The 25,670-nt window shown below is 42.5% G+C and overlaps 1 protein-coding gene across 2 annotated transcripts; it reads left to right on the plus strand.

Moving 5' to 3' along the window:
* Positions 1–577: 577 nt before the first annotated feature.
* On the plus strand, positions 578–25,086 carry ORC5 (origin recognition complex subunit 5). Of its 2 annotated transcripts, none has more exons than XM_073676744.1 (15): positions 578–859; positions 6,884–7,014; positions 9,140–9,232; positions 9,648–9,851; positions 10,346–10,420; positions 12,513–12,624; positions 13,642–13,772; positions 14,849–14,897; positions 15,269–15,359; positions 17,173–17,225; positions 17,308–17,420; positions 20,710–20,757; positions 22,407–22,517; positions 22,770–22,882; positions 24,912–25,086. In XM_073676744.1, exons 2-15 carry the CDS (start codon positions 6,904–6,906, stop codon positions 24,955–24,957), a joined length of 1,350 nt encoding a protein of 449 aa, XP_073532845.1. In that variant the 5' UTR covers positions 578–859; positions 6,884–6,903; the 3' UTR covers positions 24,958–25,086. The 2 variants fall into 2 exon arrangements, with proteins under 2 accessions (XP_073532845.1, XP_073532844.1); XM_073676743.1 differs by having other exon boundaries at positions 579–848.
* The last annotated feature ends 584 nt before the right edge of the window (positions 25,087–25,670 follow it).

Below are 25,670 nucleotides of genomic sequence, written 5' to 3' on the forward strand. Positions count from 1 at the left end.
CTTTTGGGGGGGTAAAGGGGTTAAATGTTGAAATGCACCCCCCTAAAATGTCTCTTATGACCCTATGGGGTACATGAAGACATTAAAAAAATAGAGAACCAGTCTGAATTGCGGTTTCTATCCCAGCCATTGATATATATATATATATATATATATATATATCTATCAAAATTTATGGAAAGGGGAGGGTGATTTAAAAATGTGTTTTATTCATATATTGTGGTCATGAAATAAAAGTTGGAAAACAGACACGAATTTCATTTTCTTTTTTCCCTGATATTGTAAATTATTAAAAAAATATGACTATAAAAATAACATATTGTGCCCCGGTATCTAGATATACCGGCAGACATTTTTTGACGAACTGAACAAGAAAATTTATTTAACCAAATGTCCAAAAAAAAAAAACCCAAAATGTTCATTTTCATCAATGGGGCTAAGTGGTCTGTAACTGGTTAGAGGGGCTACACAAAGGCGTCTATGGCGAACGGGCAATATAGCATTGTTGGGGTCTCAGCTAATCATGGCGCCCCCAATACTGACAGGCGGAGCCCCTCCATACTGACAGCTGTGCACCGGGAGGAGGCGCACACAACGGGGACGGAAAGCTGCAGAGGAGCAGCAGGTCCCGGGTGCAGCATTGGTGACTGATCGGTAGGAGGCGACACTGGAGAGAAGCGCGGTGTGATGTGACCGCCATGTGTGCTGCTGCCCGGAGGAAGTGACCCGGCGCAGGGCGGAGCCGAGCAGCTGGCGGGACTGTGCGGTGTAACATGGCAGCCGGGCCGTCACCCGCCGAGGAGTAATACACGGGGGCTGCGGAGAGCGGCTGTATGTACAGGATACAGGTAGAGTACAGGTCTGCGCTCACTATACAGCTACACACGTGACCTCCATGCATCGCTATACTGCCTGCATGCAGCGCCTCCTAGCGGCCAGCACAGGAGCTGCGCATGTCAGTACTGGCTGCTGCATTCTATCTATCTATAGACTCTACAATGTATATATAAACTTTATAATATTCTAATATATCTGTACTTGTACAGACTATAATATAGGTAGGCTGTGTATGTGTGTGTGTGTGTGTGTATATATATATATATATATATATATATATATATATATATGTGTGTATACAAAATGTGTGTGTGTATACACACACACACACACACACATACCTTTATAGAATGTGCACTGTATAATATATGCATAAACCACAAAAGCGCAAAAAGTGCCCAGGAAAATAGTGAAAACAATGTCTGACGTAAACAAGAAGCTTTTTATATTAATTCTCCTGACAAAGAAGTGCGAAACGCGCGTTGGGATGGGGAAGACCCGGTCGGAGCAGCTCTGAGTATTTGTCGGTGGTTGTGAGCACAGACTGCATTTACACTATTATACATTACATTACATTCAGCCTGGGAACCACGAATATCACTTACCTTATTTATCCTTTGTATCTTTCATTGCCATATGTGGCTCTTTTGTGTCCCCAGTTTTTGGGACCGATTCCTTGTCATTTTAATTAGTAATTGTGCAGCACAGTGGCTCAGTGGTTAGCACTGCAGCCTTGCAGCGCTGGGTCCTGGGTTCAAATCTAACCAAGGACAACATCTGCAAGGAGTTTGTATGTTCTCCCCGTGTTGCGTGGGTTTCCTCCCACACTCCATACTGATAGGGAATGTAGATTGTGAGCCCCAATGGGGACAGCGATGATAATGTCTGTAAAGCGCTGTGGAATTAATGTTGCTATGTAAGTGAGTCAAATAAATAAAAAGGTTCTTGTTTACATGAGACATCGTTTTCACTGTTTTTCAGCGCACTTTTTTGTGGTTTATGCATACTTTATATACAGTGCAGTCTCTACTATTAGTAGTATGTTCATATTGAGGTTTTTTGTATCTTTAATTACTGTAATATCTATAGACTGTATATAATGTATCTAGAACTGACAAGATATATAGATCTTCACCAATCAGAAAAGGTTACATAGTCTGTACCATGAATGTGCCTTTCCTCTGTCACCCTTAGGCTATGTGCCCACGATGCAGAAATGCTGCATATTTTTTCCGCATCTCCCTAGCAGGAAAAACGCATGCGGATTTTACATGCGTTTTTCCCGCCAGGTAGAAGCGTTTGTCAAGCGTTCTTCACATGTATTTCTGCATGCGGGTTATCAAGCGTTTTCCAAGCGATTTTAGCATCACTTGGAAAGTGCTTGACAACTTGGTCACACTATATAAATCCATGCAACCGGCATGGATTTATAGTAGTGTGACCAAGTTAGTTAAAAAAAAAAAGAATAAGAATGGTAAAAAATAAAGATTATACTCACCTTCCGTTGTCCTCCCGGTGTTATCTCCGCTGCGTCCGGTGTGTTGGGCGGCTCGCGCTGTTGTGCAGGACCTGCGGTGACGTCATTGAGCCATGTGATGGGTCACATGACTCAGTGACATCATGGCAGGTCCTTCACGACAGCACGAGCATTGCAAGAGACCAGACGCAGCGGAGATAACATCGGGAGGACATCAGAGGGTAAGTATAATCTTTATTTTTTATTTTAAATTCTTTTTTTTACAGTTTCTATGGTACCCAGGTCTGGATGAGAGTCTCCTCTCCTCCAGACTTGGGTACCATCCGCACATAGAAACGCATAATATCCGTGTGTACAAATGTACTGACACGGATATTATGCGTTTCAATGCAAGTCAATGGCGGCGATTACGCCGCGTGTCCGCAAAATTAATGGACATGCTGCGTGTTCTTGAGCGCAGGAAAAATCCGGAGCATGGGCATTGACATTGCGGCTTGTCATTGGGGACCATGGGGGGCGGATTACCAAGTGTTTCCCAAGCGTTTATGCTGCGGAAATTCCGCAGCATAAACGCATTGAAAATGAATAGTGGGCACACAGCTTTAGGGCTCATTCATACCATATTTTCGGTCCGAGTTCTCTCTGTGAAGAAAACGGACCACACTCGGATCAATGTCATTCAATGGGGCCGTGCAGATGAACATTGTTTTTTTCCATCACCGAATCTGCGTGTGAAATAAATTGCATGATGAATCACTTTCTTCTGTAAATTGGATGAGACTCGCCAATTCAAGTCTATGTGTGGCCAAAGAAATCAGATGCCGTACGGAGACACAGTACAGCATCTGATTTATACGAATATATTGCAATTCTGTAGCATAGGAAACTGTAAAAGGTCTTGTGAATGATTAATAGCTGCTGTAAAAACAGATTTTATTCTGGTGACAAGTGAGAAAAATATCGTCCCACTTTTTTGTGTGAAACTCTGAACAATTTTTTATACGTTGTGTGAACTTAGCCTTAGGCCGGCAGCAGACGAGCATACGAGCAATTGACTTAGTTTTATCCAGAAAACTCAGATGTTTTTTCTTCCAGTTTTCATCCATGTGCCTGTTTTTTTACATCCTTGTGACATCCGTGTGACACCCCGTTTTCATACATCTACACTAAAAATGTACATAATCAAAATGTATCTGTAAGACTCGAATGCCACTCGGCTGTTCTGTGTGTGTTTTTTTTTTTTTTTTATGCACCATAGATTTGAGTGGGGGAGTCTATGACGTCGTACATGCTGCATTTTTTTTCACAGATAGTCGGAATGAGAGGAAAATCGTTCATCTGACAAGCACTAGTGAGTAACGTGGGTCTTGTTCTGTCCGTGTGCTATCTGACCAAAAATCAGACAACACGCGTCCAATCTATACGCTCGTCTGCAAATTACAAATCTCTGATCTTGAGAATAGAGAGAAATTTTGATCACAAATAAGTTGCAAAGTTGCTTCTTGTAACAATCCGTTTGCAACTTTGTCCATTTAAGAAGTTGAGACAACCTTTTAATGGGGTTTGAAGATATCCGTGCTGCAGAAACAACTCCATTTAGGCTTCATGTAGACGCCCGTTTTTCACGTACATATTCTATCCATTTTTCACACCTAGAAAAAGTACCCATTATAGTCTATGGGGCTTTTCACATGTCCATGGTTTTTCTTGGACCGAGTGTAAGGCTATGTGCCCACGATGCAGAAATGAAGCAGAAAATGTCTGCAGCATTTCTGCATCTCCCTGGCAGAAAAAACGCATGCAGATTGTGCATACGTTTTTCCTGCAGAATACATGCGGAATACATGCGGATCCACATGCGTTAACGCATGTGTTTCCGCATGCGGACTGACAAGCACTTTCCAGGCGATATCATCACTTGGAAAGTGCTTGACAACTAGGTCACACTGTATAAATCCATGCAATCAGTGTGACCGTAAAAATAAAAAAATAAAGCTATACTTACCTCCGATGCCGCCACTCCTTCCTGGTTCCTTCCTGGCTTGCCGGCATCTCGCGAGACAGCCTGCAGTCACATGACCGCGACGTCATCTCAGGTCCTGGAAGGAGAAGCGCTGCAAGGGCCGCCGGACAGGTGAATATAAACTTTATTTATTATTTTATTATTTTTTTTACAGGTACAATGATACCCAGGTCTGGATGAGAGTCTTCTCTCCTCCAGAACTGGGTACCATCCGCACACTGAACCGCATATAATGCGCGTGTACAAATGTACAGACACGGATTCTATGCTTCTCAATGCAAGTCAATGGCGGCGCTTCCGCAAAATGAATGAACATGCTGCGGATTTATGAGCGCTGCAGAAACGCTGCGGAAAAATCCACAGTATGTGCATTGACATTGCGGAATGCCATTGGGGACCATGGGGTGCGGATTACCATGCGTTTTTGATGCGTTTCCGCTGCGGAAATTCTGCAGCATAAACGCATGAAAAACGCATCGTGTGGACGCAGCCTTAGGCTGTCTCGCGAGATGCCGGCAAGCCAGGAAGGAACCAGGAAGGAGTGGCGGCATCGGAGGTAAGTATAGCTTTATTTTTTTATTTTTACGGTCACACTATATAAATCCATGCTGTTTGCATGGATTTATACAGTGTGACCTAGTTGTCAAGCACTTTCCAAGTGATGCTATCGCCTGGAAAGTGCTTGTCAGTCCACATGCGGAAACACATGCATTAACGCATGTGAATCTGCATGTGAATCCGCATGTATTCCGCAGGAAAAACGCATGCACAATCTGCATGTGTTTTTTCTGCCAGGGAGATGCAGAAATGCTGCAGAAATTTTCTGCTTCATTTCTGCATCGTGGGCACATAGCCTTACCAATCTTAATCCCTCCTTCAAATCTAAGGGTCCATGAAAATCACTGAGGGTGCGTTCCCACGGTCAGGATTTACTGCGGGTTTGAAGCTGTGTATTTAGCAGCGTCAAAACCGCAGCGGCCAGATGTTACAGCATAGTGGATGGATTTCTAGAAATCCCGTGTCCACTATGCGTATCTGGGCACCTGCGGATCACCCACGGACATTCGGCGCGTCTTTCTGACCCGCAGCATGGCAATTTCTCTTGCATTTCTGCATGTGGATTTTCCCCATAGACTTGCATCAAAGAGGAAAGTCCGCATGTGAAAAAAAAAAATAAAATGTGCGTCTGCTCATTTGCATAATTGGTGCGAAAGTTCTGCAGCGTCGGGGCCGCAGCCGGTCCTGATTTTGGGAACGTACCCTGACAGCTCACATTGCCATCCGGCGCTGTCTGTTTTAACACTATAAAGGGCAGAAGAAGTTTTGCAGTTTATTTAATTTTTTTTTTTTTTTGCGTACTGGAAAATCATTGATGGTTAAAACTGCCACTGACTAAACTCTGATGGAAATCGGTCCCTTATTTGAGTGTGAGAAAAATCAATGACATCTGCATGAGGCCATAGTTGTGTAGCAGTCACAAGAATTTTTGCAATATCTATTTATCTGTCTGCTGGACTGTGAGCATCTCCCTCTTGGGGTATTTAAAGGGGTTGTCTGGTCATATGATACTGAAGACCTATCTTTTCATGAGAGTAGGGGCTTTTCTACAGTACCCAGCAGCGGCTGCTACATATTGAATAATAATAATAATCTTTTTATTTATATAGCGCCAACATATTCCACAGCGCTTTACAATACAATTCAGACAATTTACAGACATTATGGGCGCTGTCCCCATTGGGGCTCACAATCTACATTCTCTATCAGTATGTCTTTGGAGTGTGGGAGGAAACCCACACAAACACGGGGAGAACATACAAACCCCTTGCAGATGTTGTCCTTGGTGGGATTTGAACCCAGGACCCCAGCGCTGCAAGGCTGCAGTGCTAACCACTGTCCTTGAACAGAGCTATCTATGGTGTTCAGTTCTGTACATTGTTACAACCGTCCACCACAGGTAATAACAGTGAATTGATGGAGTTGTCTTTTGTCAGACCACCACTGATTTAAAGGGTTTATCTTGGAATATTTTATTGTTTTTACTATGGGCCTAAAAACTAACAGGCATGTAGTTGCTAACTACCTGCCTCTTGTGCCCGGCGCCTGCACAGAGCTGTCATTTACCGCTCTTGCAGAATATTCAGCTGCTCCACGTCAACAGAGCAGCTCTTCCTCTTCCGGGCTGCTCTGTCGTCACGGCAAAATAATAGTCCCAGATAACCCCTTTAATATTGATGATCCATCCTGAAGGGTAGTGTTTCTTCCCATAAACCTATCGTGCTCAGAAGCTAAATACCAAGATGGATCAGATTAGCCCAGAAGTGTATTGGGGGGTAGAAACGCACTGGGAGTACATCCGCACACCGCAATTCCAGGCTAATTTGTATGTAGCGTCATCACTTGATCTCTTAGTGCTGGCACAACAAATTACTACAAGATAGGTATCATTTTTATTGTTCTGCGCCCTATACAGCCATACCACCAGCTGGATTAGTACAGTCATCCTGATTGTTTCTTTAATGTCACTGTATTGTGTTCATTTGCAGTTATTATGTTGAAGTGAAACATGAGTGACGTAGACCTCGCTCCGTATCCAGAAGGGAAACCTCACAGCCTGGAGAAGCTTGCTCTGTGCCGGGAATCCCAGCTATCTACATTGCTTGCAATCTTTGGGGAGGTATTGCTAGTTCTTTATACTTTTAGCTATCATATACTCCTTAGCATTGAAATTGCAGCACCATAAAGGACTAAATGTGGAATTATGGAAATCACAGGATGGGTAGACATGTTAATAATATGCAAATGATGGAAAAATGGAAACAAAATTTTCAAAACCTCTCAACGTATTGAATGTAATCGCCACACACTGAAGTCCCTGCACTTACAGCCTTGGCTGCTATCACTGAGGTTCTTAATGGTCGTCTGCCACACTGCATGCACTTCATGGGCAAATCATCTAGATCCGCTTCAATTGCAGCTCCTTTGCAATTGCCGACCAATAGTGCCCCAGATGTGCTCGATCGGAAACAGGTCAGGCCATGGTAGCACTTTTAGATCACTCACGGTAACACTAGCATCATGTGGCATTGTCATGTTGAAAAACGACTCCTGAGACACTTTGGAGAAATGGCCATAATAGATTGTGGGATAACCCCCTTTAGCCTTCGATTAAAATAAAGCATGAAATATCGTCTTGTAGAAGCTTTCACCAGAGCTTCCTTTACAGCCTCTTACTATGAACTTACACTTCTCAAAAAAATTAAGGGAACATCCTAGATCTGAATGAATCAAATATTCTCATTGAATACTTTGTTCTGTACAAAGTTGAATGTGCTGACAACAAAATCACACAAAAATCATCAATGGAAATCAAATTTATTAACCAATTGAGGTCTGTATTTGGAGTCACCCCCAAAATTAAAGTGGAAAAACACACTACAGGCTGATCCAACTTTGATGTAATCTCCTTAAAACAAGTCAAAATGAGGCTCAGTATTGTGTGTGGCCTCCACGTGCCTGTATGACCTCCCTACAAGACCTGGGCATGGTCCTGATAAGGTTGCGGATGGTCTCCTGTGGGATCTCCTCCCAGACCTGGACTAAAGCATCCGCCAACTCCTGGATAGTCTGTGGTGCAACGTGACTTTGGTGGATGGAGCGAGACATGATGTCCCAGATGTGCTCAATTGGATTCAGGTCTGGGGAACGGGCGGGCTAGTCCATAGCTTCAATGCCTTCATCTTGCAGGAACTGCTGACACACTCCAGCCACATGAGGTCTGGCATTGTCCTGCATTAGGAGGAACCCAGGGCCAACCACACCAGCATATGGTCTCACAAGGGGTCTGAGGATCTCATCTTGGTACCTAATGGCAGTCAGGCTACCTCTGGCGAGCACATGGAGGGCTGTGCGGCCCTCCAAAGAAATGCCACCCCACACAATTACTGACCCACTGCCAAACCGGTCATGCTGAAGGATGTTGCAGGCAGCAGATCGCTCTCCACAGCGTCTCCAGACTCTGTCACATGTACTCAGTGTGAACCTGCTTTCATCTGTGAAGAGCACAGGGCGCCAGTGGCGACTTTGCCAATCCTGGTGTTCTGTGGCACGGTGTTGGGCTGTGAGCACAACCCCCATCTGTGGATGTCGGGCCCTCATACCACCCTCATGGAGTCGGTTTTTAACCGTTTGTGCAGACACATGCACATTTGTGGCCTGCTGGAGGTCATTTTGCAGGGCTCTGGCAGTGCTCCTTCTTGCACAAAGGTGGAGGTTGCGGTCCTGCTGCTGGGTTGTTTCCCTCCTACGGACCCCCTCCATGTCTCCTGGTGTACTGGCCTGTCTCCTAGTAGCACCTCCAGCCTCTGGACACTACGCTGACAGGCACAGCAAACCTTCTTGCCACAGCTCGCATTGATGTGCCATCCTGGATGAGCTGCATTACCTGAGCAACTTCTGTGGGTTGTAGAGTCCGTCTCATGCTACCACGAGTGTGAAAGCACAACCAGCATTCAAGTGACAAACATCAGCCAGAAAGCATTGGTACTGAGATGTGGTATGTGGTCTCCACCTGCAGAACCACTCCTTTATTGAGGGTGTCTTGATAATTGCCAATAATTTCCATCTATTGTCTATTGCATTTGCACAACAGCATGTGAAATTGATTGTCAATCAGTGGACAGTTTGATTTCACAGAAGTTTGATTTACTTGAAGTTATAGTCTGTTGTTTAAGTGTTCCCTTTATTTTTTTGAGCAGTGTACAATGACATTTAACTGATTTATATGTTTTTTTTTCTTTCAGCGTTCACATTTAAGCTTTCCATCCATTTTTATTTATGGGCACACTGGCACTGGGAAGACGTACATCCTACAGACAGTGCTGAGCACACTAGAGGTGAGGCTACATCTACGCACTATTTATGAGGCTGGAGGGAGCCTAGATTATCACTAATAAATAACACCTCGCAGTATCCTTTTTTTTTGCGCATAGGAGCTGTTCGACAGCGTATAATTATACACATATATTCAGTGACATACGTCAGGAAATACTCGCAACAGATATATCCAATGAAAGGCTCATTGTGATGTGCACGGAGCTTTACCATGATTAACAGATCACGGGTAGAATTGAAGGAATCATTTAATATTGTTGTATTTGACTGGATATTTCTTGGCCTTATTCTAACGACGATAGTCTAATGCATATGGGGGGGCTGTACACAAGCCAGAAATTTGCCGATAGATCTGTATTACATATAAAGGATGTAGTTTGTGCATGTACTGTATATTGTTTTTGTTCTGCGTTGCAGCTTCCTTCTGCCTTTGTGAATTGTGTGGAGTGTTTTACAGCCAGACTTCTCTTCGAGCAAATCCTGAACCAGCTGTACAATCACTGCCCCGGGCCTGAAAATGAGTTTTCTTCTTACGAGAAATGTGATACATTTAATGAGTTTGTCCGATTCTATAAGAGAGCGATTACAAGCCGAGGACTAGAAAATGAGACGGTTTACATTGTGAGTAGTAGCTGAATATCCACATTTTTATTCTATTGCAATGATAAAAAGAAAAGATACCACGTGCTGCATATTATTATAAAGCTGTCCAGCACTTTATTTGTCTTGAATGTATCAAACCACTGTTGGAACTGCTTCATTTAATAAAGAAAAAGGAAAGTCTTTACAATCATCAATGCATGTTACATATCTGTTACACATTGATCCGGAGGAATATTTCCTTGCTGGATTAGGCTATGTTTGCATCACACTTTCTTTAGTTGGGTAAATGTATACGCCACAGAGTCCAACTGGCCTAACATATCCCAGTGTGTCCTTTGGTGTCTGTTACTGTATCATTGTACAAACTGCACTTGTCAGGAGATTGTCCTTGCTTGTATGCCCTGATTGTGAATAATCCTTACTGCTTGTTTTTACTCTTCATTTTTTGGATTTCCTTACATTGTTGAGCACATTTACTGCATTTCTAAGAAGGATAAACTTTCTTATAACAGGTTCTTGATAAGGCAGATATACTGCGGGAAATGGATGCAAACCTTGTACCAGGACTCCTGAGGCTTCAGGAACTGGTGAGTGCACATGTGCCTTGTTTAGACATACATGGAATATTTATTTTTATTTATTTATGTTGCTCACTTATATAGCACCATTAATTCCACAGCGCTTTACAGACATGATTATCACTGTCCCCATTGGGGTGTGCATAGTTCTTATAGCCTGTGCCTTTTCTTGTATTATTTTGCTGTCCCCATTGGGGCTCACAATCTACATTCCCTATCAGTATTTCTTTGGAGTGTGGGAGGAAACCGGAGAACCCGGAGGAAACCCACGCAAACATGGGGAGAACATGCAAACTCCTTGCAGATGTTGTCCTTGGTGGGATTTGAACCCATGATCTCAGCACTGCAAAGCAAAAGTGCTAACCACTGAGCCACCGTGCTGCTTTGGATTGGGGCCTGTTCACATCTGCGTTTGGTGCTAGGTCCGGTGCTATGCTTTGCCGATGCGTACTCTAAATCTATACATAAGCCCTCATTGTCTTGGCCCCTGTCGGTAGTTTTTTTGGTATACATGGGATGGTATATGTTGCATATTATTTTTTGCAGTAATGAATGGCATAGTAGACTTTGGTGTTCCATTAAAAAAATGTATGTGTGTAATAAATATATATGTTTAGAAACTCAAGAACCAGGCACATTATGGTAAATAATTTCAGGCCATAATAAACCATAAATAACTGAATAAAATGTGCAAAAATACCACTCCTGAATCAGACTAGAAAAACAGAGGAAAGACTGGAGTTTTTAGGGCTAAAAATTAGTTCCTTTATTAATACAAAAATTCTAAAAACAGCTACATATATCTTGAACATAATGACAAACAAGTGAAAACATCATGCAAGAAATAATATAGACATGTAAGGGGAAATGTGAGCAAGAGGAAGAAAGATGGAAAGAATATTCCCTCTACATATTATATCCCTGTGACATTACGGTGTATTAAATTCCTCCATAAGTAAAGACCCTCCAAATACTGAAAATAAGGCCAAACCTTAGCTATTATGCTGGACTGTCTCCCCCCCCCCCCCCCCACCAGATGAAAAGCAACCCCAACGCGCGTTTCGCTCTGTTAATCCATGGCTTTCTTAAGGGGAAGTAACATGAAAAGAAGAACCTTTGCAGGGCCTTATACCCCATAACCCACGTCATGTGTCCATTTGTCATTCATCGGGTTATCGACGCATGCGCAGATCCCCGCACACATCACTCATCCACCCCAGCTGTAAAGCAGCCAAAGCGCATCTCGGGGGCGAGGACACGTCTCCAAGACTCCCGGGCATGCACACAGCCGCCTAGAGATGCCGAGATGCTTACAGTAATGTAGAACGGGGAAAAGTGCACACCGATCAGACCTGGGAAAAAGATATTCGGTAAGAAATCATCATAAGGGCAGCAAAAACCCAAAAAATAAAGGGAGGGAATGGGAAACCCAGCAGGGATGGATGATTTATGCAAAAAAGAACAACAAATAACAGTCAATAATCATTACATGTCAATCAAATACCATCACAAATTCTTAATTACATATTATCACATCAATTTAAATATTGAGATAAAATCATGTGATCCAAACGAATATCATTGTTCCAGGTTTTCTCTCCCACGGTCTATGGAATGGTGTAGTTGCTAGACATGAGGCCCGGATATACAAGGTCTAATGCAAGGCAAAGAAATAAAAAATATATGTAAGAAAAACATATAAAATAAAAGAAATAGACAAACACACGAAAATTGTACGCATTCATAATACCGGTATCCAAGGGTATGGCGGCAGCAGGTGCTTATTACAAGAACGTGCTTTAAAGTACGAGGGATCGACCTCCTACACACTGGTATAAGGGGAGGCGATGCAAAGAGGCTTCTGGGGCAATGTGTCTCCTTGGGTACTCTGACTACTGTTGGTTTAAACAAATTCATCGTTCTTGTAATAAGCACCTGCCGCCCTATCCTCGGGGCGTACATCAGAGGAGCATGCTGACATATTAGGATTGACTGCAGGCTCCACATATGTGATCAGGGCACCCATCACCTTGTTTCTGCTGGTTTTGTGTATATGTCTGCACACACTTATGTTATGATGCTTTTCCTTTCCATATTGCAGACCGGTAATAATGTAACAGTGATTTTCCTGACTGAAATAGCCTGGGAAACCTTCCGCCCAAACACCGGCTGCATGGAGCCTCTCACCATATATTTTGCAGACTATAGTAAAGGTGTGTTTCCGCTATCTGACATTTTCCCTGATTTTGTATTGGAGAAATGTTTTCTTTCTTTTATAGTCTGAGATGAGCATCTGATCCTGCTGTAGTTATTAATGGTCAGGTCTATGGAGAGTTTTGTTTGGATGTTACATATAGGAAACGTCTACCTGGGTACTGAGGAGTCGGGGATAGTATGTTGTGCCCTTACAGGTTATACTTTCCAGTGCTGCTTCCTATATACATTTCATTGAATGCAATAGTTATTATCAGTACTACACATAATTGTGATGTAAACGTGTCCCAGCAGGGGAGCATTATGGGGGATTAAAAAAGGTCCCCTTTCTACAACCCAACATTACATGTCCATGATGTTAATAGTTGGGGGGCACATAAGCTGTGCCTGTGATCACCCGCTGGACGGTGGCTATGATTGAAGCTGTCCTGCGGTATTAATGGCCGGGATCAGAGAAAGCTTCTCCCTTTCTACACTCAGTACTAAATGCAGCACTGGACCTGGGGAGGGCGAGTGTAGAATATTTTTTTTTATTTGATAACAAGCCATGCTTGGGGCTGGGGTTTTCTGAAATGGGACAACTGTTTTAAGTTTTTTATTTTATTTAGGTCAACAGTAGTCCTCAGGTGGGCCGCTGTGGTATTTAGATCAAAGAATGTTTTCCCCAAGCCTTGTGTGTCCAGTTTAGGTGAATTTGGGGTCTTTGTTACCAGAGTTGCTGCCCTCCACTCACAGTATTGTAGCTGGGTCTGCTCTTCTGCTGCCGCGTTGCTCATCGGTCAGTGTCGCAGAGGTCGGGCGCGCAGGGGATGGATGTCGGGCGCGCAGGGGATGGATGTCGGGCGCGCAGGGGATGGATGTCGGGCGCTCAGGGGATGGATGTCGGGCGCGCAGGGGATGGATGTCGGGCGCGCAGGGGATGCTCTTCTGTCTCTTTTACCATCAGAGCTGCTGACCTGCCCATCTCCTTTAGATGTAGTTATGTTATAATACTCATCTTTTGCATAATCTTTTAGCCGAACTGCAGAAGATTTTGTCCAGTGATCACCCTGAAGAATACTCTTCTGAATTCTATGCGTCGTACATCAATATTCTGCTGGGAGTTTTCTACCCCGTCTGCAGGGACATAAAGGAGCTGAGGCATCTGGTGAGCCGTCTGACTACTGCAATGTAAATGTGTCTGTACTGGAAACATTAAAGACGTTGTCCAGTACTTTAGATTACTCCCCCAATGTATCCCCCGGGGCCCCTAAGCATTTTTGTAATTGGCTCACGTTGCAGATACTGCCTATGAGTGGCGCTATCCTTGACCGCTCACAGGCATCACGACAAGTGAGGCGTGACTCAGCGCTGGGGTCCCCGCGGTGGCTGCTGGGCTGTGGGCGGGGTTACCACGCGTCACACTCAGCATCCACCGTGCGCTTTCCCAATGAATGGAGAGAGGCAGAGCGTGCGGTGGATGCGGGGTGTGACGCGAGGGGGGTAACCCTGCCCTCAACCTGGCATCCACCGTGGAACCAGGAAGACAGAGACCCCCGGCTGCTGCCAGCACTTGTCGTGAAATCAGCGGATGTCAGAGCCGGCTACAGCCGGGGGTCACGTGATGCCTGTGAGCGGTCAGTGATAGCGCCACTCACAGGCATTATCTGCAACTTAAGCTAATTACCCCCCCCAATGTATCCCCTCGGGGCCCCTAAGGATTTTTGTAATCTAAAGTACTGGACAACCCCTTTAATGAGAATTTAATCATAAACAGCAGTGTATGAAGTGCCTATGCCTCATTAGCCCATAGCTCCAAGCACTCTGGACCGGCGCTGTGCATAGACCTCTGCAGTGTACTGACACTGTCCCAAATTAGGTCCTGTTCACACTTGTAGTTCGGTGTAAGTTGTTTTAAAACTTCAGTTGTAACGTTTCAGACCTCATTCATACTTCCGATGTATATGCAGAGGGTGTAAGACAGAACAGAGTCCCTGGGGGCTGCCTTCATGTTGCTTCTTGGGAAGAATAGCTCTTAATATATAATCTGATACAACCTGCCACCATTTTTATTTCTTTCTTTGTTTTTGTGGACAACAGAAAAAGAACCTTTGTACGCCTCCACGTGATATCATAGCCGTATGGAGATAAAATGTAGTGTTAATTTTTAGTGTATTTTCCAGTCAATGTCTTTATTCATCGTGTGTATATGAAGTACATTTACTTTTCTTGTGTCTCACACAGGCCGCGTTAAACTTTGCAAAATTTAGGGAACCAGTGGTTAGAGGAGAAGGTGAGTCTGCCATCGATTTGTGTAAGGGAATTGTGCTTTGTGGAAGAGTTTGGGAAGATGGCAATGTATTATCTGTGGTCTGTAGTTTAGTCTCAGCCTCTCTGTTACTGACTATTATTCCGGAGACCGTCAGCTTCTCCATTAGGCCATGTGCGTGAGAGTTCAGAGATCTCATTCGCTCTGGTACTGTAAAACACTGCGTCTTATTTCTGCAGCAAAAATGTGCAGAAAATAATGCAGCCTGTGAGCAATCCCTTCTAGTTTACTGCGAGTTATGTGCCACCTTCTTTCACAGATTGCATTGGTTATAGCATATGTTACCAACTCTCTGCCACGAGATTATCCTGCCTGGTTTATTTTTATGTTTCTAGTAAAGGAAACAGAGACGCACAAACTGTGGAGGAATATTGAGCCGCATTTGAAGAAGGCGATGCAGACTGTTTATCTCAGAGAGATATCAAGGTACATTGCTCCTTGTTGTTAATACATCAAATTAAGGTTTTGGACCATTTTGAACACTTAAAAAGGCTTTTTTTACCAAGACTTTTGACATATAAAGTGGGTCACAGCAGTGGCACCCCAAATAATATTGAGAATAATTGGCTTTTTGTTTTTTCTCTCGCTTTATGCTTTGGTAAATCCCATTTTAGGCATTTAATCACAGGCTATGCCATAAATGCTTAATATTTGTACATTCCTCCCCTGGGACCTTGTCTTACTGGACTTTATGTCAGGCATTTATGGCATATTCTTTTTCCCGAATTCCCCAATTCATTAAAAATCCAGTAAGAGAAAAGCCAGCACTCCATCCTTCGTGAGAAAACTCTGTGTTTATAATAACTTTATTCCATACGCGTTAAAACCACTGAACACCGGTCATCAAACATCTGACGTGTTTCGGAACACATCAGCTGAGCTGTGTTCAGTGGTTTTATGTTATAGGTGTGTCAGAGGTGACAGACAGTCGCCCTGCAGTTGGTTGCTGGAGATCTCTGTTTGGCATTAAAGACATCTTCGGAGAGGCTGGCTGTCTATAGGACCCAGCGGCTATCTCCCTCTGGCTAATTAGCTCCCTGGTCTGGGTGTATAAATACCTGGCGTGTCTGAGAGGGAGGTGCCAACGATATTCATTACTACTTGTGAGGCTTTAGAAAGAGCAGTACTTCATCCTCTCTGAAGCTGGAAGCCGTGTGCACATTTGTCTGGAGTCGTATAAAGCTAAGCAATCCCCCCCTGTTTGTCTACCCTTGTTGTCTATAGAGTTTAGTGGAGATCGACTAGTGCTCATCTCCTCCCTTCCCTAGCCTTAGCCATACGCCAGGGAAAGTCAGTGCTAGGCATGCGTGCGGCAATGGGTGAAGAGGCAATATAGGGATGGTAGTTGAGACAGGGTGACAATAGACCAGACTAGGAGGTCTCCACTCCCCCATTTCCCTAGTGTCTGGGCTTCCTTTCCCTCTTCCCTGTGTGTTGCACTAAGTCTTTCCCACACCTTGCGTGACATTTTAACACGTATGGAATAAAGTTACAATAAACACTGAGTTTACTCAAGAAGGACAGAGTGCTGGCTTTTCTCTTACTGGATTATATTAACAATCTCCGCTCAAGCTGCCGCGTGCCCTGGATTAACCAATTATAGGTGTGGCGAGCTATTGGTTTTCTTATGTTCGATTCATTAAAAAGTTTGCTCCAGAAAATGTATCGAAATTTTGGTGTTTTTATTAGAGTTGAACACACAAGATCTGCATGACGTTGCACTGGGCATACTAATCAGAAGAAGTGCCAAGGATGCCAGCGGGTAGTTGGAGGCTTGCAGGGCGCTGGTCTGATGGCCACAGGCTATCTACATGGCCGCTGGACCAGGGGTCCTGTAAATCTTCTTGCTCATCTGTAATTTTTACACCAACTTCTTCAACTCTTTGAATAGTGGGTGGACAAATTTATTACAACTTACATGCCTCTTAATGAACTTTGGCGCATCTTCCTCCAGTGGATTTTTGCATTCAGGCTGGCGCACAAAACGTCAATCTGTCCCTAATGTCTGTTTCCCTAAAAAAAATATTTGTAGAGAAAAACTTTTTTATATTTCTTGTTATTCTGAAACAAAATATTCTTCCCTGTGCTTCATCCGACAGTGGTGAGATCATGAATAGACCACATTGGTAGTATATAACTTTTCCTCTGTATGGGGGGAAAGACACATTTCTGCGATCAGAAATAATGTCTTAGGAATTCTTTTAATGCACCGTCACCATTTGATATTATTTTTCCTCAGCTCTCAGTGGGAGAAAATGCAGCAAGAAGACAGAGAAGCGTCACAGCTGAAAGGTAAGTTGTGCGCAATTCATGTTCTACAGATCAGCTCTGAATTTAGTGACTTGTACCTTTATTCTGCGTCCTGTCTCCCCAGGGCTCTCGGCACATGCACATGTAGAGCTGCCCTATTACTCCAAGTTTCTGCTCATAGCTGGATATTTGGCTTCTTATAATCCGGCGAGGACAGATAAAAGGTTTTTTCTAAAGGTACTTTGCTGTTTTGTTTTCCATTTGATGTTGGTGCTCGCTGGATTACTGAATCTTCTGGTATAGTATAGATTTAATTTCCTGCAGTCACTACATTGGCAGCCTATTGTTTTTGTACGACATGCCAATTTACAAAAAAAAAAAAAAGCCAAAGTACTTGCTGTGCCATGTAATATAGAAGTCCTATGGCACAAACTGTTGTGGGGTTTACACGTGGCAATATCGGGCCACCTATCGGCTTGTGGTTTTAGTTAGGTTGGCATTTGTGTTACTGTTCCCTTTATATTGTTTGGGTCTAAAGGGGTAATGTTTCTCCTTGTGGAGAGTGACATGCCAGGGTAATGAGACTTTTAGGCCATGCAAAGCATTACACTGCCTATAAGTCTCCTTACACTGGCAAGTCACTCTCCACAAGGAGAAACGTTACCCCTTGGATACCAGTCTTAAGTCTCTAACCTAGCCAAATCACATCTCATACTTTGCTCTGATGAGGGGCAATACACTGTGACTGTCTGCAAATTGAGATTCTGGTTTGGATTTTATCATGTCATCTGGCAAGGCTCGTTAAAGGGTCAATATTGACTTAGGATTGCTACTTCCAAAAAATTGGTCTAGAGATCAAGTCCTCTTCCTCTCTGAAGAGACAATTTGCATACTATATTTTATTTAGACGCCTGAAAGGTGTTGGTTGTGCCCTTTAATTTACATAGCACAATGTTTTAAATGGAATTTGTCATCAAGGTAGACCCATATCATGTAGGCCTTAAAAAGTAACCGCCGTTTTCATTTTTATTTCAGAAATCTATAGTACGCGTGAAAATAGGAAACTTTGTAATTTATCTTAGCAGAGAAATCTGTTTCTTTCTCATCTTGAATCTTTCAATTTCAATTCAAGGGTAAAATCTGTAGTGAATTAAGACAGATGTTCCCACTATTGAGATAGGAGATGACAGTTGGTGCTCGTAGTGTTCTGTAGAGGGGGAGGAGCCAGAGGCCGACACAGACATTCTGCTGCAGGTTCTGATGTGACAGTTCTCCATAAAGGTTTATAAGCATCAACTGTCATCTCCTGTCTCAGTAATGGGAAATTCTGTATTCCCTGAAGACTGATTTTACACATTAATTGAGCATTTTGAGAAGAGGAAGAAGCAGAATTCTCACATAAGATATATTCCAAAGTACTGTTTATGAAAAAAAATGAAAACAACATTTAGTCTTTAAAGGAACATCCCAGTAATTTATTTGATTTTTCCCATCTATTAGCAAAAATGTATGTGTGTTCAGATAGTGTAAAGCAATACTCGCCCATCGCCATTTGATGCCGTTTTCAGCAGTGCTCCTGTCCACTCCGGCACCACGTGACCGAATTTGTGACCTTCTGAATCAGTGTCTTTTGCATGGAGTAGCAGCTACTTTCTCATTTCAGATCTTTGAGAATCCGAACGAGACTCCCTCGCCTCAATCTGAGTCTCGTTATCATTCTGAAAGACTTGAACTGAGAAAGTAGCTGCCGCTCCACACAAAAGACACTGCGATTCCGCAGATCACAAATGCGGCTGCGTGACGGCAGAAGATGGCAATCGGTGAAGACTGCGATGCACTCTCTGCATACACATTACTATTCACTAATAAATGAGGAAATTATAAATATTACCGGAATGCTCCTTTTTAAATGTAGTAAGTAAAAAAAATTAGCACAAGGGGCTTCAGGCTAAACCTCCAAAATCCCGTGGCCACAGAGTGTGCAGTATTTGGTTATAGCACCGTTCTTCTGTCACTGTGTCTGAAACCCTGACCACCCGTTATTGCACCCTCAGTATACAGCCTAAAAAAAAGTCCATTGAAGCCATGTATTGAGGTGTAAATTGACAGGAAATATTCTGACAATTATAGATTATATGGCTAACATGGTACAGACAGAATATCACTGGCATATGTCCGATTGGAGCAGCTCTAGGAAAGCGCTGCGCCACTTTGTCTCCTTCTGGCTCAGTGCCACATCTCTCAGAGATTCAAGACCCCGGACCAGACACTCTTGGCATATCTGAGTCTATGCCATCAATGTCAGCACAAGTCCCTAAAATGCCCACCCACTACCTCTATACATATAAGTTATGGATATACTTTACTGAAATATACTGTGAAATTATTTATTAGGGTTTTTGCAAAAAAAAAAAAAAAAAAAAGACATACAAGATGTGAACATATAGACACAAAAGGTAAACAAAAAGTTTTTTTTTTACTTAATTTTGACTCTTGAAAAAGTGTCAAAATTATTTACAGTCTTTATTGGTTGTCACTTGTGAATTTGCTCCTCACCGACTGTCATTTTGTTACTAAATAAATTCTGAGACATTGAAAATTTCTAAGATTTAAATTCAAAAGTGAAAACCAATTTCAGCATTATATTTTCAAGTCAGTGTTGGTTGCTGGAACAAAACAGGAAATGCTAAATTTAAGATTATAAACATATATATATATATATATAACATTTTATCTAATTTACACAATTTGATTTTCTTGATATTTATTTATTTTTTGGGGATATTCTCTCTCTCAATGCTAAAATTAACTTACCCTTAAAATTCTAGACTGTTCATGTCTTTGTCAGTGGGCAAACTTACGAAAACAGCAAGGGGTCAAATGCTTATTTCCTTCACTGTGTATATATATATATATATATATATATATATATATATATATATACACAGTATTAAAGTGGATCTGTCACCACATCTCGCAAAATTAACCGCATACATTATTAAGAAGATCTCAGACCTGATGAGGATGGCATACTTACTTTGAAAACCCATGTCATGATGGTTGTATAATTCTTTCTGAAAATGTAATCTCCATCTCTGCCCAAGTAGCCTGATTGACAACTCCTCAGTGTCCCCTTTCCCTGCTGAAATCTCACACTGCTCAGTAAAAGCTGCAGCTGTCAGGCACAACAGAGATTGAATATACTTGCACTCATGAGGCCTCCCATTCTTTAGTTGGACTCAGGATTATGCTTCCATTTTCTGACACAGGTTTTCAAAGTAAAGTGTCAGCCTCATCAGGTCTAAGAGATCTATTTAATATTGTACACTGTATTGTGAAATATGATGACAGATCCTTTTTAACTACTCATTCACTTGTGTATGTCCATTTAAGTTTTCTCCTCACTAGAAGATTATTATTACTTATTTTTACATAGCAGCATTTGTATTGCAGTCAGAATTGTCGTTGTGAAGTTTCTGGCCTATTTTTTCTGCTAAAGTTAAATAAAGATCTTTTTTTATGTTAGCATCATGGGAAGATTAGGAAAACTGATTTCCTGAAGAAGCACGAAAAGGTAAAAAAATACTTAATACCTTAACAGAAACCTGTGTAAAATATCATGTAAATGTATAGAAGCTTTTGCCTTATTATATAGGGGCATGAATCTGTGGTCCAGTAATCCTGCACACTTATATAATATAGATTAGGTAATTAACAGTTCTTAAATTAGATTAAATCTGTCTGCAGTCGATAATGTTTGAGATTTAGAAAAGGTCATCCAAACCTGACTCCCTTAACAAGCAGCGGTTTCCCGCTGGTAATCCCTGGAGCCTGGTCAGCGTCTTTGTGGCAGAGAGGAAATATCAGACCAGACAATCATTTTTGTAATCTTAATTGCATTCAGAATTTGGATAATCCCAAATGTACACATTCCCACACCAAATAATATTTAAAGGAAAACTGTCAGGGTAAAATGACTGTTCAAACCAAGCACAGCTCAGTGCACCCTAAATGTGTCCAAACAGTTCAGTGCACCTTCCTCTTGTTTTATAGGAGCTGGAGGAGGGCGGAAATAGATGGAAATATAGTAGTTGCACAGGGTTACTTGGCCACATCAAGGGGCACCGAGTGTCTATGCTTGGTTTGAATAGTCATTTTCTGATGACAGGCTCCATTACAGAAGACTTTGATTACTGCTGGGAAAATGTTGAGTAAATTTTTGAGAAATTTTCAGTGTTATCTTCTATAATGTTAAGAGATATGGTTGCGTTAGGACTGACAGTTCTGGGTGTTGTAAGTGACATACACCCCCATAAAAGGTTGTGGATGCCTGGCAGTGCCTCATCTCGCAACGGAAGGATTGGGCATCTTTAAGTCCAACATACCTGAGCCCCCTTACTGCTCCCATCTTGGTAAGGCCACCCACATATTTTTTAGATAGTTTAAGAAGCCTCATGTGTATTGTAAATTATTTGTTGAAGGGCATCATGATGTCTGAGCAGAGACCCTGATTCCAGTGATGTGTCACTTACTAGGCTGTGTTGCTGTTTTAATAAAATCAGTGTTTTATCAGCATGAGATTATGTGACTACAGGACTAGGTGTCTGGTGCCTCTTAGTCAACTGCTCTGTAACCCCGCCCCCAGCACTGATTGGCAGCTGTCCGCCTATGCACAGTGTACACAGAAAGCTGCCAATCAGTGATGTGGGCGGGGTTATACTGTGCTCAGCATTCAGAGAACTGCTAGATCTGCAGCAGGGAAAACACTGATTGTATAAAAATGACAACATGCAAACCAGCAAAAGACACATCGCTGGAATCAAGGTCTAAGCCCCTACATCATGCTGCTTTCATATTACATAGAAAGAAACTGCTGACGGATTCCCTTTAACATACAACCTACTTGTGAAGATGGACCTATTAGTGTGCTATTAACATAGATGTTCTGTGTGTGTGGCCAATCATTTTTATTATGGTCAATATCCCATATAGTTCTTCATGTCCACCTACCTTACATACATTTTCCTTTTTCAGATTCTGAAGAAAATGTTAAATTTTGTGCAGCATGTTGGATATTAATTCTTTATCATTCATACACTTGTGGTTTATAGGTTATCAGTGGATGATGTTGGATCGGCTCAACTCTCCATTTAAATACATGTCATCGTATAAAGGGTCTTTAATTAGGAATTATTAGCCCTGATTTTTTCATTTTCTTTTCAGACTAGCAATCATCTTCTGGGCCCCAAGCCTTTTCCTCTGGATCGACTGTTGGCTATACTGTACAGTATTGTGGACAGCAGAGTGGCACCCACGGCAAATATTTTTTCTCAGGTAAATAGAATGCGGTGTCCTGAGGATGCCAGCGCTGATTGGCTGAACCTGCCTGTCCTGACAGTTGTATCACCATGTTCATTGCCCAGAGTCAGACAACCTGCGGTGTCCCAGCTGTTTAAACACAATGGCAAGCATTGAAGAACAGTCTCCACGAGGGACCGCTGCTCAAGCATCACTCGCTTGCAGAATATTTTATTTTTTATTCTGTTGGTTGTAAATAACCATTCATGTGTCTTTTTTTTTTTGTAGATTTCTTCCCTTGTAACTCTTCAGCTTTTAACTCTGGTGGGCCATGATGATCAGCTTGATGGACCCAAGTACAAATGTACTGTGTCACTGGATTTTATCAGAGCTATTGCAAGGTACTTTATTTATTTACAATTTCAGAATTTCTTTTAGTATGTGTACAACAAACAAGTCATTCTCTGATATAGTTGTGTGTGTGATGGTGTATATATGTTAGTATGTTCAGCTTTGTACAGTCAGGATCATTTACCAAAATTAATTTAAGGGAAGCACGGAGAAGTATCCATAGCATCTAGACAACAATGATTTGGCACATGTGTATGCTGTTTTTTTCTGTTATTTCTTTTTATACTCTTATCTTTTTTTATTTTAATGGTTCATAAAAGGTCTTCCATGCCAGGGTAATGCAACCAAATATCACATAATAATTTTGTCCAATAGATGCAGCTGCATGGTGGGCACCAAACCTCCTCCTGCTATAAACTTTAAGGCAGATCTATCACCAAATTTCAAAATACAAACTGCGCACAATAGAGCGAATCTGTCATCACAATCAAGCCCCCAACACACAACTCAAACTGCTTACAATCAAGCCCCCAACACACGACTCAAACTGCTTAAAATCAAGCACCCAACACACGACTCAAACTGCTTACAATCAAGCCCCCAACACACGACTCAAACTGCTTACAATCAAGCCCCCAACACACAACTCAAACTGCTTACAATCAAGCCCCCAACACACGACTCAAACTGCTTACAATCAAGCCCCCAACACATGACTCAAACTGCTTACAATCAAGCACCCAACACACGACTCAAACTGCTTACAATCAAGCACCCAACACACGACTCAAACTGCTTACAATCAAGCCCCCAACACACGACTCAAACTGCTTAAAATCAAGCCCCCAACACACGACTCAAACTGCTTACAATCAAGCCCCCAACACACGACTCAAACTGCTTACAATCAAGCCCCCAACACACGACTCAAACTGCTTACAATCAAGCCCCCAACACACAACTCAAACTGCTTACAATCAAGCCCCCAACACACGACTCAAACTGCTTACAATCAAGCCCCCAACACATGACTCAAACTGCTTACAATCAAGCCCCCAACACATGACTCAAACTGCTTACAATCAAGCACCCAACACACGACTCAAACTGCTTACAATCAAGCCCCCAACACACGACTCAAACTGCTTAAAATCAAGCCCCCAACACACGACTCAAACTGCTTACAATCAAGCCCCCAACACACGACTCAAACTGCTTACAATCAAGCCCCCAACACACGACTCAAACTGCTTACAATCAAGCCCCCAACACACGACTCAAACTGCTTACAATTAAGCCCCCAACACACAACTCAAACTGCTTACAATCAAGCCCCCAACACACGACTCAAACTGCTTACAATCAAGCCCCCAACACACGACTCAAACTGCTTAAAATCAAGCCCCCAACACACGACTCAAACTGCTTACAATCAAGCCCCCAACACACGACTCAAACTGCTTACAATCAAGCCCCCAACACACGACTCAAACTGCTTACAATCAAGCCCCCAACACATGACTCAAACTGCTTACAATCAAGCACCCAACACACGACTCAAACTGCTTACAATCAAGCCCCCAACACACGACTCAAACTGCTTAAAATCAAGCCCCCAACACACGACTCAAACTGCTTACAATCAAGCCCCCAACACACGACTCAAACTGCTTACAATCAAGCCCCCAACACACGACTCAAACTGCTTACAATTAAGCCCCCAACACACCAATCAAACTGCTTGCATGATCATGTAGCTCTTTGAAAGATATGCCAGTCCAAACCTTTAGTTATAAAAGCCGCTTCATAACCGAGAAATTGATCGGTGCGATCGGAGCACTTCCCAAGAATAGAGAGGTGAGCAGACAGGTGACTTCCCATGTAATGATACCTGCTGGGACGGTGCGTGATCGGCAGGTATCATGAACCTGTTCCACTAGTTTAGAGACATGGCATGTATCGGTAGACGTGATGTCACCGGCCCGCACTCACCTCTCGATGCGAAAGAGAGCAAAGCAGTACTAACCCTTTAAACAATGTAATGAAATGTTAACTTTTTCCTCTCTTTTTTTTGTGCAGGACTGTGAATTTTGATATTGTGAAATATTTGTATGATTTTCTCTGAAATACCGTTTTGGTTCCGACTGAAATTGAAGACTTCATACAGTATTTGAGAAAAACGTTTTCATCCATGCTTAATATTTTTATGCATTGTTCCAATATACATTTGTAATAAAATAAATCTAAAACAAAACCATGGTCTTTATGGATATATTTCTTTACAATGTTTAGCGCAAACAATAGTGGGAAAGTACTCCAAGCCTATATTACTCCAATACAATACGAGGGGCGATCCAAAAGTAATGATAATCGGTTATTTCTATTGCACACAGAAATTAAAATAAAATGTTTTCTTCTCTCTTAGGTACCCACTAGTCCAGGAAAAAAAAATCACTTAAATAGGCCACGATTCCTGGGAGCAATATTCATTTGAATAGGAACTGCCGAGGAGTGAACATCAAAATGGAAAAAAACGAGCTCAGAGCGGTCATCAAATACCTCTGCTTGAAAAAAATGACTACCAAAGACATACACAGCGACTTGGTGGAAACATTGGGGGACTCTTCTCCTCCATATTCTACAGTTGCACGCTGGGCCAAGGAATTTAAGCTGGGAAGAACATCGACGGAAGATGAACATCGTGAAGGACGCCCATCCACGTCCCTCAATGAAGAAAACGTGAAAAAAGTTGAAGAAGTTGTATTGGCCGATCGAAGAGTGACTATCAGGCATGTAGCTGAGGTCAAAGGGATCTCATATGGCAGTATTCAAAGAATC

This window comes from Phyllobates terribilis, unplaced genomic scaffold (assembly GCF_046119375.1).
Source record: "Phyllobates terribilis strain yellow unplaced genomic scaffold, ASM4611937v1 Scaffold_4__5_contigs__length_816908805, whole genome shotgun sequence".
Lineage (NCBI taxonomy): Eukaryota > Metazoa > Chordata > Amphibia > Anura > Dendrobatidae > Phyllobates > Phyllobates terribilis.